The sequence below is a fragment of the Pseudophryne corroboree genome, chromosome 7 (assembly GCF_028390025.1).
Source record: "Pseudophryne corroboree isolate aPseCor3 chromosome 7, aPseCor3.hap2, whole genome shotgun sequence".
Classification (NCBI taxonomy): domain Eukaryota; kingdom Metazoa; phylum Chordata; class Amphibia; order Anura; family Myobatrachidae; genus Pseudophryne; species Pseudophryne corroboree.
Genome location: NC_086450.1, coordinates 440990870 through 441003969, shown reverse-complemented (window position 1 = coordinate 441003969; position 13100 = coordinate 440990870). Strand labels below are relative to the sequence as shown.

The following is a 13100-nucleotide window of genomic DNA, read 5'->3' as shown; positions in this document are numbered from 1 at the left end:
TATTTAGAATCCACCCGTGTTGTCGTAGAACTACTTGAGATAGTGCTACTCCGACCTCCAACTGTTCTCTGGACCTTGTTCTTATCAGGAGGTCGTCCATTTTCTTTGAAGACGAATCCTCATTTCGGTCATTACCTTGGTAAGGACCCGGGGTGCCTTGGACAATCCAACGGCATCGTCTGAAACTGATAGTGACAGTTCTGTACCACGAACCTGAGATACCCTTGGTGAGAAAGGCAAATTTTGGGACATGGAGGTAAGCATCCCTGATGTCCCGGGACACCATATAGTCCCCTTCTTCCCGGTTCGCTATCACTGCTCTGAGTGACTCCATCTGGATTTGAACCTTTGTAAGTGTTCAAATATTTCAGATTTAGAATAGGTCTCACCTAGCCTTCTGGCTTCAGTACCACAATATAGTGTGGAATAATACCCCTTTCCCTGTTGTAGGAGGGGTAATTTTATTATCACCTGCTGGGAATACAGCTTGTGAATTGTTTTCAATACTGCCTCCCTGTCGGAGGGAGACATTGGTACAGCAGACTACAGGAACCTGCGAGGGGGAAACGTCTCGACATTCCAATCTGTACCCCTTGGATACTACTTGTAGGATCCAGGGGTCCTGTACGGTCCTAGCGTCATGCTGAGAACTTGGTAGAAGCGGTGGAGGGCTTCTGTTCCTGGGAATGGGCTGCCTGCTGCAGTCTTCTTCCCTTTCCTCTATCCCTGGGCAGATATGACTCTTATAGGGACGAAAGGACTAAGGCTGAAAAGACGGTGTCTTTTTCTGCAGAGATGTGACTTAGGGTAAAAAAATAAGAATTTACTTACCGATAATTCTATTTCTCGGAGTCCGTAGTGGATGCTGGGGTTCCTGAAAGGACCATGGGGGATAGCGGCTCCGCAGGAGACAGGGCATAAAAAGTAAAGCTTTAGGATCAGGTGGTGTGCACTGGCTCCTCCCCCTATGACCCTCCTCCAAGCCAGTTAGGTACTGTGCCCGGACGAGCGTACACAATAAGGGAGGAATTATGAATCCCGGGTAAGACTCATACCAGCCACACCAATCACACCGTACAACTTGTGATCTAAACCCAGTTAACAGTATGATAACAGCGGAGCCTCTGAAAAGATGGCTCACAACAATAATAACCCGATTTTTGTAACTATGTACAAGTATTGCAGATAATCCGCACTTGGGATGGGCGCCCAGCATCCACTACGGACTCCGAGAAATAGAATTATCGGTAAGTAAATTCTTATTTTCTCTATCGTCCTAGTGGATGCTGGGGTTCCTGAAAGGACCATGGGGATTATACCAAAGCTCCCAAACGGGCGGGAGAGTGCGGATGACTCTGCAGCACCGAATGAGAGAACTCCAGGTCCTCTTTTGCCAGGATATCAAATTTGTAGAATTTTACAAACGTGTTCTCCCCTGACCACGTAGCTGCTCGGCAGAGTTGTAATGCCGAGACCTCTCGGGCAGCCGCCCAAGATGAGCCCACCTTCCTTGTGGAATGGGCCTTAACCGATTTAGACTGTGGCAGGCCTGCCTCAGAATGTGCAAGTTGAATTGTGTTACAAATCCAACGAGCAATCGCCTGCTTAGAAGCAGGCGCACCCAACTTGTTGGGTGCATACAGTATAAACAGCGAGTCAGATTTTCTGACTCCAGCTGTCCTGGAACATATTTTCAGGGCCCTGACAACTCCTAGCAACTTGGAGTCCTCCAAGTCCCTAGTAGGTGCAAGGCACCACAATAAGCTGGTTCAGGTGAAACACTGACACCACCTTAGGGAGAGAACTGGGGACGAGTCCGCAGCTCTGCCCTGTCCGAATGGACAAACAGATATGGGCTTTTTTGAGAAAAAACCACCAATTTGACACTCGCCTGGTCCAGGCCAGGGCCAAGAGCATGGTCACTTTTTATGTGAGATGCTTCAAATCCACATATTTGACTGGTTTTAAACCAATGTGATTTGAGGAATCCCAGAACTACGTTGAGATCCCACAGTGCCACTGGAGGCACAAAAAAGGGGTTTGTATATGCAATACTCCCTTGACAAACTTCTGGACTTCAGGAACTGAAGCCAATTCTTTCTGGAAGAAAATTTACAGGGCCGAATTTGAACCTTAATGGACCCCAATTTGAGGCCCATAGACACTCCTGTTTGCAGGAAATGCAGGAAACGACCGAGTTGAAATTTCTTTGTGGGGCCTTCCTGGCCTCACACCACGCAACATATTTTCGCCACACGTGGTGATAATGTTGTGCGGTCACCTCCTTTCTGGCTTTGACCAGGGTAGGAATGACCTCTTCCGGAATGCCTTTTTTCCCTTAGGATCCGGCTTTCCATCGCCATGCCGACAAACGCAGCTGCGGTAAGTCTTGGAACAGACATGGTACTTGCTGAAGCAAGTCCCTTCTTAGCGGCAGAGGCCATAAGACCTCTGTAAGCATCTCTTGAAGTTCCGGGTACCAAGTCCTTCTTGGCCAATCCGGAGCCATGAGTATAGTTCTTACTCCTCTACGTCTTATAATTCTCAGCACCTTAGGTATGAGAAGCAGAGGAGGGAACACATACACCGACTGGTACACCCACGGTGTTACCAGAACGTCCACATCTATTGCCTGAGGGTCTCTTGACCTGGCGCAATACCTGTCCCGTTTTTTGTTCAGACGGGACGCCATCATGTCCACCTTTGGTATTTCCCAACGGTTTACAATCATGTGGAAAAAACTTCTCAATGAAGTTTCCACTCTCCCGGGTGGAGGTCGTGCTGAGGAAGTCTGCTTCCCAGTTTCCATTCCCGGGATGAAAAACTGCTGACAGTGTTATCACATGATTTTCCGCCCAGCGAAAAGTCCTTGCAGTTTCTGCCATTGCCCTCCTGCTTCTTGTGTCGCCCTGTCTGTTTACGTGGGCGACTGCCGTGATGTTTTTCCCACTGGATCAATACCGGCTGACCTTGAAGCAGAGGTCTTGCTAAGCTTAGAGCATTATAAATTTACCCTTAGCTCCAGTATATTTATGTGGAGAAAAGTCTCCATACTTAATCACACTCCCTGGAAATTTTTTCCTTGTGTGACTGCTCCCCAGCCTCTCAGGCTGGGCTCCGTGGTTACCAGCATCCAATCCTGAATGCCGAATCTGCTGCCCTCTAGAAGATGAGCACTCTATAACCACCACAGGAGAGACACCCTTGTCCTTGGATATTGGGTTATCCGCTGATGCATCTGAAGATGCGATCCGGACCATTTGTCCAGCAGATCCCACTGAAAAGTTCTTACGTGAAATCTGCCGAATGGAATTGCTTCGTAGGAAGCCACCATTTTTACCAGGACCCTTGTGCAATGATGCACTGTTTTTAGGAGGTTCCTGACTTGCTCGGATAACTCCCTGGCTTTCTCTTCCGGGAGAAACACCTTTTTCTGGACTGTGTCCAGAATCATCCCTAGGCACAGCAGACGTGTCGTCGGGATCAGCTGCGATTTTGGAATATTTAGAATCCACCCGTGCTGATTGTAGCAGTATCCGAGATAGTGCTACTCCGACCTCCAACTGTTCCCTGGACTATGCCCCTATCAGGAGATCGTCCAAGTAAGGGATAATTAAGACGCCTTTTCTTCGAAGAAGAATCATCAATTCGGCCATTACCTTGGTAAAGACCCCAGGGTGCCGTGGACAATCCAAACGGCAGCGTCTGAAACTGATAGTGACAGTTCTGCACCACGAACCTGAGGTACCCTTAGTGAGAAGGGCAAATTTGGGACATAGAGGTAAGCATCCCTGATGTCCCGGGACACTATATAGTCCCCTTATTCCTGGTTCGTTATCACTGCTCTGAGTGACTTCATCTTAATTTGAACCTTTGTAAGTGTTCAAAAACAAATTTTTAGAATAAGTCTCACCTAGCCTTCTGGCTTCAGTACCACAATATAGTGTGGAATAATACCCCTTTTCTGTAGTAGGAGGGGTAATTTAATTATCACCTGCTGGGAATACAGCTTGTGAATTTTTTCCCATACTACCTCCTTGTCGGAGGGAGACTTGGTAAAGCAGACTTCAGGAGCCTGCGAAGGGGAAACGTCTCGACATTCCCATCTGTACCCCCGGGATACTACTTGTAGGATCCAGGGGTCCTGTACGGTCTCAGCGCCATGCTGAGAACTTGTCAGACGCGGTGGAACGCTTCTGTTCCTGGGAATGGGCTGCCTGCTGCAGTCTTCTTCCCTTTCCTCTATCCCTGGGCAGATATGATCTTATAGGGACGAGAGGACTGAGGCTGAAAAGACGGTGTCTTTTTCTGCAGAGATGTGACTTAGGGTAAAAAACGGTGGATTTTCCAGCAGTTGCCGTGACCACCAGGTCCGATGGACCGACCCCAAACAAGTCCTCTTCCTGTATACGGCCATACTGTGCCGTTTGGAATCTGCATCACCTGACCACTGTCGTGTCCATAACATCTTCTGGCAGTTATGGACATCGCGTTTATTCATGATGCCAGAGTGCAAATATCCCTCTGTGCATCTCGCATATATAGAAATGCTCTATAGTCAATAAAATACTGTCCCTGTCAAGGGTATCAATATTTTTAGTCAGGGAATCCGACCAAGCCACCCTAGCTCTGCACATCCAGGCTGAGGCGATCGCTGGCCGCAGTATAACACCAGTATGTGTGTATATACTTTTTATTATATTTTCCAGCCTTGTCAGCTGGTCCTTGAGGACGGCCCTATCTATAGACGGTACCGCCACTTGTTTTGATAAGCGTGTGAGCGCCTTATCCACCTTAAAGGGTGTTTCCCAACGCGCCCTAACTTCTGGCGGGAAAGGGTATACCGCCCATAATTTTCTATCGGGGGGAACCCACGCATCATCACACACTTTATTTAATTTATCTGATTCAGGAAAAACTATGGTAGTTTTTTCACATCCCACATAATACCCTCTTTTGTGGTACTTGTAGTATCAGAAATACGTAACACCTCCTTCATTGCCTTTAACGTGTGGCCCTAATAAGGAATACGTTTGTTTATTCACCGTCGACACTGGATTCAGTGTCCCTGTCTGTGTCTGTGTCGACCGACTAAAGTAAACGGGCGTTTTAAAACCCTTGACGGTGTTTTTGAGACGTCTGGACCGTACTAATTGTTTGTCGGCCGTCTCATGTCGTCAACCGACCTTGCAGCGTGTTGACATTATCACGTAATTTCCTAAATAAGCCATCCATTCCGGTGTCGACTCCCTAGAGAGTGACATCACCATTACAGGCAATTGCTCCGCCTCCTCACCAACATCGTCCTCCTACCTGTCGACACACACGTACCGACACACAGCACACACACAGGGAATGCTCTGATAGAGGACAGGACCCACTAGCCCTTTGGAGAGACAGAGGGAGAGTTTGCCAGCACACACCAAAAACGCTATAATTATATAGGGACAACCTTATATAAGTGTTTTCCCTTATAGCATCTTAATATATATATAAGCATATCGCCAAATTAGTGCCCCCCCTCTCTGTTTTAACCCTGTTTCTGTAGTGCAGTGCAGGGGAGAGCCTGGGAGCCTTCCCTCCAGCCTTTCTGTGAGGGAAAATGGCGCTGTGTGCTGAGGAGATAGGCCCCGCCCCTTTTTCGGCGGCCTCGTCTCCCGCTCTTAACGGATTCTGGCAGGGGTTAAATATCTCCATATAGCCTCCGGAGGCTATATGTGAGGTATTTTTAGCCAAAATAGGTATTCATTTGCCTCCCAGGGCGCCCCCCTCCCAGCGCCCTGCACCCTCAGTGACTGCCGTGTGAAGTGTGCTGAGAGGAAAATGGCGCACAGCTGCAGTGCTGTGCGCTACCTTTAGAAGACTGAGGAGTCTTCTGCCGCCGATTCTGGACCTCTTCTTACTTCAGCATCTGCAAGGGGGCCGGCGGCAAGGCTCCGGTGACCATCCAGGCTGTACCTGTGATCGTCCCTCTGGAGCTGATGTCCAGTAGCCAAGAAGTCAATCCATCCTGCACGCAGGTGAGTTCACTTCTTCTCCCCTAAGTCCCTCGTTGCAGTGATCCTGTTGCCAGCAGGACTCACTGTAAAATAAAAAACCTAAGCTAAACTTTCCTAAGCAGCTCTTTAGGAGAGCCACCTAGATTGCACCCTTCTCGGCCGGGCACAAAAATCTAACTGGCTTGGAGGAGGGTCATAGGGGGAGGAGCCAGTGCACACCACCTGATCCTAAAGCTTTACTTTTTGTGCCCTGTCTCCTGCGGAGCCGCTATCCCCCATGGTCCTTTCAGGAACCCCAGCATCCACTAGGACGATAGAGAAACGGTGGATTTTCCAGCAGTTGCCGTGGCCACCAGGTCCCATGGACCGACCCCAAATAACTCCTCCCCTTTATACGGCAATACATCTTTGTGCCGTTTGGAATCTGCATCACCTGACCACTGTCGTGTCCATAAACATCTTCTGGCAGATATGGACATCGCATTTACTCTTGATGCCAGAGTGCAAATATCCCTCTGCGCATCTCGCATATATAGAAATGCATCCTTTAAATGCTCTATAGTCAATAAAATACTGTCCCTGTCAAGGGTATCAATATTTTTAGTCAGGGAATCCGACCAAGCCACCTCAGCTCTGCACATCCAGGCTGAGGCGATCGCTGGTCGCAGTATAACACCAGCATGTGTGTGTATACTTTTTAGGATATTTTCCAGCCTCCTATCAGCTGGCTCCTTAAGTACGGCCCTATCTGTAGATGGTACCGCCACTTGTTCTGATAAGCATGTGAGCGCCTTATCCACCCTAAGGGGTGTTTCCCAACGCGCCCTAACTTCTGGCGGGAAAGGGTATACCGCCAATAATTTTCTATCGGGGGAAACCCACGCATCATCACACACTTCATTTAATTTATCTGATTCAGGAAAAACTACAGGTAGTTTTTTCACATCCCACATAATACCCTTTTTTGTGGTACTTGTAGTATCAGAAATATGTAACACCTCCTTCATTGCCCTTAACGTGTGGCCCTAAAGGAAAATACGTTTGTTTCTTCACCGTCGACACTGAAATCAGTGTCCGTGTCTGGGTCTGTGTCGACCGACTGAGGTAAATGGGCGTTTTACAGCCCCTGACGGTGTTTGAGACGCCTGGACAGGTACTAATTTGATCGCCGGCCGTCTCATGTCGTCAACCGGCTTGCAGCGTGTTGACATTATCACGTAATTCCATAAATAAGCCATCCATTCCGGTGTCGACTCCCTAGAGAGTGACATCACCATTACAGGCAATTTGCTCCTCCTCCTCACCAACATTTTCCTCATACATGTCGACACACACGTACCGACATACAGCACACACATAGGGAATGCTCTGATAGAGGACAGGACCCACTAGCCCTTTGGGGAGACAGAGGGAGAGTTTGCCAGCACACACCAAAACGCTATAATTATACAGGGACAACCTTTATATAAGTGTTCCTCCCTTATAGCATTTAATATATATTCATATCGCCAAATCAGTGCCCCCCCTCTCTGTTTTAACCCTGTTTCTGTAGTGCAGTGCAGGGGAGAGCATAGGAGCCTTCCCACCAGCATTTCTGTGAGGGAAAATGGCGCTGTGTGCTGAGGAGAATAGGCCCCGCCCCCTTTTCGGCGGGCTTCTTCTCCGGAGTTTGTGATATCTGGCAGGGGTTAAATACATCCATATAGCCTCAAGGGCTATATGTGATGTATTTTTCGCCATACAGGTATTATACATTGCTGCCCAGGGCGCGCCCCCCCGCGCCCTGCACCCTCCGTGACCGCTGTGTGAAGTGTGCTGACAACAATGGCGCACAGCTGCAGTGCTGTGCGCTACCTGATGAAGACTGAAAGTCTTCTGCCGCCTGGTTCCGGACCTCTTCAATCTTCAGCATCTGCAAGGGGGGTCGGCGGCGCGGCTCCGGGACGAACCCCAGGGCGAGACCTGTGTTCCGACTCCCTCTGGAGCTAATGGTGTCCAGTAGCCTAAGAAGCCAATCCATCCTGCACGCAGGTGAGTTCACTTCTCTCCCCTAAGTCCCTCGTAGCAGTGAGCCTGTTGCCAGCAGGACTCACTGAAAATAAAGAACCTAAAAACTTTTTCTAAGCAACTCTTTAAGAGAGCCACCTAGATTGCACCCTGCTCGGACGGGCACAAAAACCTAACTGAGGCTTGGAGGAGGGTCATAGGGGGAGGAGCCAGTACACACCATGTGATCCTAAAAGCTTACTTTTTGTGCCCTGTCTCCTGCGGGAGACAGGGCACAAATCTCAACAACGCCTGTTTTTATTGAGGAAAATGCGCATGGCAGGGATACGTAAGGAGATTTTAGTAAACTTTTATTCAGCAATTTTAGAGAGTGTCCTCACATACGGAATTATAGTATGGTTTGGAAACTGTACTGCTATAGAACGTAAGTCCCTTCAGAGAGTGGTTAAAACTGCAAGTAGAGTAATTGGAGTCAGCCTGCCCTGTATTCAGGATATATATGAAAAAAGGCTCCTCACTAAGGTGAAAAGTATTCTGGGAGATCTATTTCATCCAAATGGGGGGATGTTTTCTGTGTTGCCATCTAATAGGCGTTACCGTTCTATTCTTTGTCGGACAAACCGGTTAAGGGGTAGTTTTTTCCCAAAAGCAATAAACATGTTAAACCAGATAGGACCGAGATAAATTGACAATTGGGAATGTCTTGGGTTTAGGAGTGCTCTCTTCGTTCTGTTCTTATGGTCTCTGTATATGCTTGCTTTTTAGTTTCGTTGATTGTTCATTGAACTATTGATGACAATAAAGTATTATTATTATTATTATTATTAATCCCCATGGTCCTGACGGAGTCCCCAGCATCCACTAGGACGTTAGAGAAATATAAATAAATTTCTTTATGGAGCAGAGCTCCCATATTGTGCTTCTTTCCTCCTAGCACAATTTTTCAAACCGAGGGAGGAGGGCTGTGAAGGGGGAGGAGCCGGCTGTGCAGACAATTCTAATTTTAGATTGTGCCACACCTCCGGTTGCAAGGTTCACACCCCTATTGTATAAGACTGTTCCAGTGTCCCCTAGTGGATGAAAGAGAAATACCATATACAGTAGCTCACAATACTTTCTACGGTTACTGCTATGAACCGCACATACGTTTCTCTCCTTAACCAGTCAGTCAGGAAAGGCTCCAGCGGTATTGTAATGGCCGATAAAGAAGAGGGGTTGGGTTTTATACTATGAGCATCACATTACCCTGTACTAAATACAGTTAAGCAAAGAGACAAATTTAGATTGCCTTGACATGCAACTTCACAATACATGGACAGTTAGACCTAAGGACTAAAGTGGTCACAAGATGCATAAAGGAAACACACTTCTCTGTATTGAGAGGACTGCTCTTAAAAGAGTAATGGAGTATCCCCCCACCCCATAAGTCACAGGAACGCTGGTCATACATGGTTGCTGTGACTCCACCAGACGTTGGGATGACAATGAGAAGAACAATTCCAGACGCGCTGTCACAGCTGCCAGCAAGGGATTGTCAGTCCCAATACAGAGTTTTTACAACAAAAGGCAAGTAAGCCGGCGCTGGCTGTCTTTCCAATAATTAAAACAACTATGGATGATTGAAAAACACTTGTATTTATTAACTGACACTAATTAGTGAATAAAAACATGAATAAAATATAAAATTCACACAATCATATAAAATTAAGGGCATATATGCCCTTAATTTTATATGATTGTGTGAATTTTATATTTTATTCATGTTTTTATTCACTAATTAGTGTCAGTTAATAAATACAAGTGTTTTTCAATCACTAATTAGTGTCAGTTAATAAATACAAGTGTTTTTCAATCGCTAATTAGTGTCAGTTAATAAATACAAGTGTTTTTCAATCATCCATAGTTGTTTTAATTATTGGAAAGACAGCCAGCGCCGGCTTACTTGCCTTTTGTTGGGATGACAATGCCAAGTTTATTGCCAATTTTTTTTTTTTAGGACATTTTTATAGGTGGAAGTCTCAAAGTGGCTCACATTTCCTCTGACCCCTAGAACCTCTCCTGCCTAACGACCTCCGACAAGGCTGAGCGCCACTTGTTTAGGTGGTGTTTAACATTCGCAGAGCTCACACCGACCTGTAGTATTCCTGGGCCCCATCGGAGTCACAGAAATGACAGAAGTAGTGATCCCTGCGCAGATGCTTCAGCAGCTCGTCATTGTCCAGATAACGCTCATCACAGAACTTGCAGAGAGGATGACCTCGGTGGGAAGTGTCCTCAGGATCCCCATGGATGCGATGGCGGGCAAGGTCCTTGCGTGTGTACCACGTCCTCTCATAAGTAAAATTCTGAAAGCGGCGTACAGGATACAAGATGGTCTCAGAGAAAGAGTAAAATCACAGCTAGGATTGCACTAAAGGCACGCCATACAAGAGATAGAAGTTTGCTTAAATACAATATAAGCAATAAAGAATATTAACATTTGTGTATTCGCTTTTTAGTAGCTTATCAGCACTGAAGAGGCCGGCAATAAAGTGGCGATTGTGGGATTTGTTACACACAGTACACTTCTTGTGCAGGAATCCCTATGAAGGCCAATCGGACTCTCCCCACCCCGACTTGGGCCAATCGGACTCTCCCCACCCCGACTTGGGCCAATCGGACTCTCCCCACCCCGACTTGGGCCAATCGGACTCTCCCCACCCCGACTTGGGCCAATCGGACTCTCCCCACCCCGACTTGGGCCAATCGGACTCTCCCCACCCCGACTTGGGCCAATCGGACTCTCCCCACCCCGACTTGGTTCATGAGTATAACTTGCGCTGAGCTACACAGCAAGTGTTAATAAAGTGTGAAATATCTCTAATGCCATTAATGCAGAGGTTCTCAATAGCTGTCCTCAAGGCATTTCAACGGTCCAGGTTTTAAGTTTATCCATGCTTAATTAGCACCTCTCTATATTTGATTGAACCATCTGTGCTGAACCATGGAAATACCTAAAACCTGGACCATTGGGGTGCCTTGAGAACCTATGTATAAACCACTTAACTGGCACGGTCAAATCACATGCGACTGCGCCGACCCACTGTGTCCCCCAGTTTTTGATCCGTTCTGCAGATTTGAATATTATAAATATTTAAATATTTTTAAAAACAAACAATTTTTAAACTATATTAAATATGTATATATATTTTTAAAAATAATGTTATGAAGGGTTTTGAAGGGAAAAAAAATAGCCAGTTAAGTGATTAATGTATGGAATGGTTAACAGATCTATCAACTTAGGTGACTGGTATTTTCGGCTTTATCGTCCTGGAACAAAATAGGTGCTGCCACCTAGGGGCAATGAAATAAGCAGCATTAACGGTAGGGAGAGATAAGAGCCACACTTACACACAATGCCCGACAGTCTCACCTTCAGGTGCTTTAAACAAAGCTTGCAAGAGAAGAGCTCGTGGTGCTTTCTCATGTGCTGTTCCAGGTCAGCAAAGGCATGAAAGGGTCTCATCTCTGGACACAAGTAACACTCGTGCTGAAGCAAACGCCTGAGTAAGACATATGGGAGATCTGACACCAGCTGGCTAAACACCCAAAAGCTCAATCAGGACATATGAATATCTATTTTATCATGATGACTTAAAGGGAGTCACACATCGCTCGTATAAAACACAAAACTGCACATTGTGCAAGGGTGCTACAATAAAACAGTAAGTGTGATATCAGACATCTGCAGCCTCCTTTTATAGATCTAATGGAGGTTTCCCAGCAGATGGTCTGGGCTATAAAACCATCGTTATTCTTATAAAGGATCTGCCAGGAGCCAACAGTCCTGGCTGGCTGCCTTCTTACGTCACCGGTCCCCTGCCTCACACTTGCTGGGAGGCTGACAGAGGAGTACTGCAGCACGTGGGCCCAGTCACCCCACTGACGCACAGGCCGCGCTGCTTTTCATGCTCATGAGTGGGATACACTAAGCAGACATCCATGAATGAACGTTTCCTGATGTCAGAGAAGCATGGCAGACATGGCGTGACCAGTGCTCTCTTTGTGATACATTTCCTTGTGTCCACCTGATGCTGCCACCTTCACTTTAGTAACACCCTCTTTTCACCCACGGGATATATTTATCAGTGTGTTTATGTATGGAATTGCAAACCGCAATCATATTTAAAGCAAAGTGTGAAGTAAATTTAACCCAAAATATCTGCTATCAAAGTAAAGAGCCAAATTAGAATAGGGGTGTCATTTCTGCATGCTACCTAAAGGGCAACGCGTACTATTCCCACTGCTAGAAGATAAAACCCTACATGAAAAAAAAACATTTTTCTTCTAAATACAAAAAAAAAAAAAAAAAAAAGACAGCTGGTCTTGGACATCCTGTGGACAATAAACCCATCCTCACCTGTAGAGGGCAAACACTTTGCCGTCACTGTAATAAATGTCGTATTTCCGCTCACACTGCATCTGCGGGGTGCTGATACTGGAGAAGGGGGCGAGCTTTTTCACAAACACCACCTGTAAAGACACAGCCAATAGGGTTATGTAGTGCAGAAAGACTGAACACCTGTCCTGCAGGCTTCCGCAGCCAGGAGAATGGACACGGAAATGCCCTTAAGCTTCAGCCTTAACAAGGCACCTGCACTCAGTGGAGGTGGCCATGTTTCATCTAAGCTATCCTTCATGCTTTAATGTTCTACAAAGATGAAGCCTCTATAATGGAGTATATGGAAGGCATTCATGTATAACATACAGGAGGGTACTGGTGGCACTGCAGGTCTATGTCACAGATTACCCCCCTGTAATCAACACGGAGAAGCAGGCGGGAAGACAGAGGCCGAGGATGCAAGGCAGCGCAAGCAGGAGAGAGGGGGGAGCAGGAGAACAGTGAAAAGAGGCGACAGATCAAAAAGAAACATTGTTAAAAGTGTTTAAATTCATTATAATATTAGCTGAGATTTAGATTTACTATTAAATAATGTGATGACTATTTAGTGGAGAATGTAACATTGAGCTCATTCCCTATGAACACACCACACCCAGGCTCTGCGGAATGGCAGCGGAGCAGTCTCTTCGTTACTGAATCATCCTGCCACTCAC

At 46.6% G+C, this 13100-nt stretch overlaps 1 protein-coding gene across 1 annotated transcript in view; it reads right to left on the bottom strand.

The window, feature by feature from the left end:
* The window catches only part of ZNF598 (zinc finger protein 598, E3 ubiquitin ligase), a 56451-nt gene that overhangs the window by 33753 nt on the left and 9598 nt on the right, over positions 1–13100 (bottom strand). The window contains exons 3-5 of the mRNA XM_063934917.1: positions 12406–12518; positions 11419–11548; positions 10140–10351 (exon numbers count right to left, since the gene is read on the bottom strand). Coding sequence (XP_063790987.1) covers positions 10140–10351; positions 11419–11548; positions 12406–12518 — 455 coding nt within the window. The remainder of the gene's footprint in view (positions 1–10139; positions 10352–11418; positions 11549–12405; positions 12519–13100) is intronic.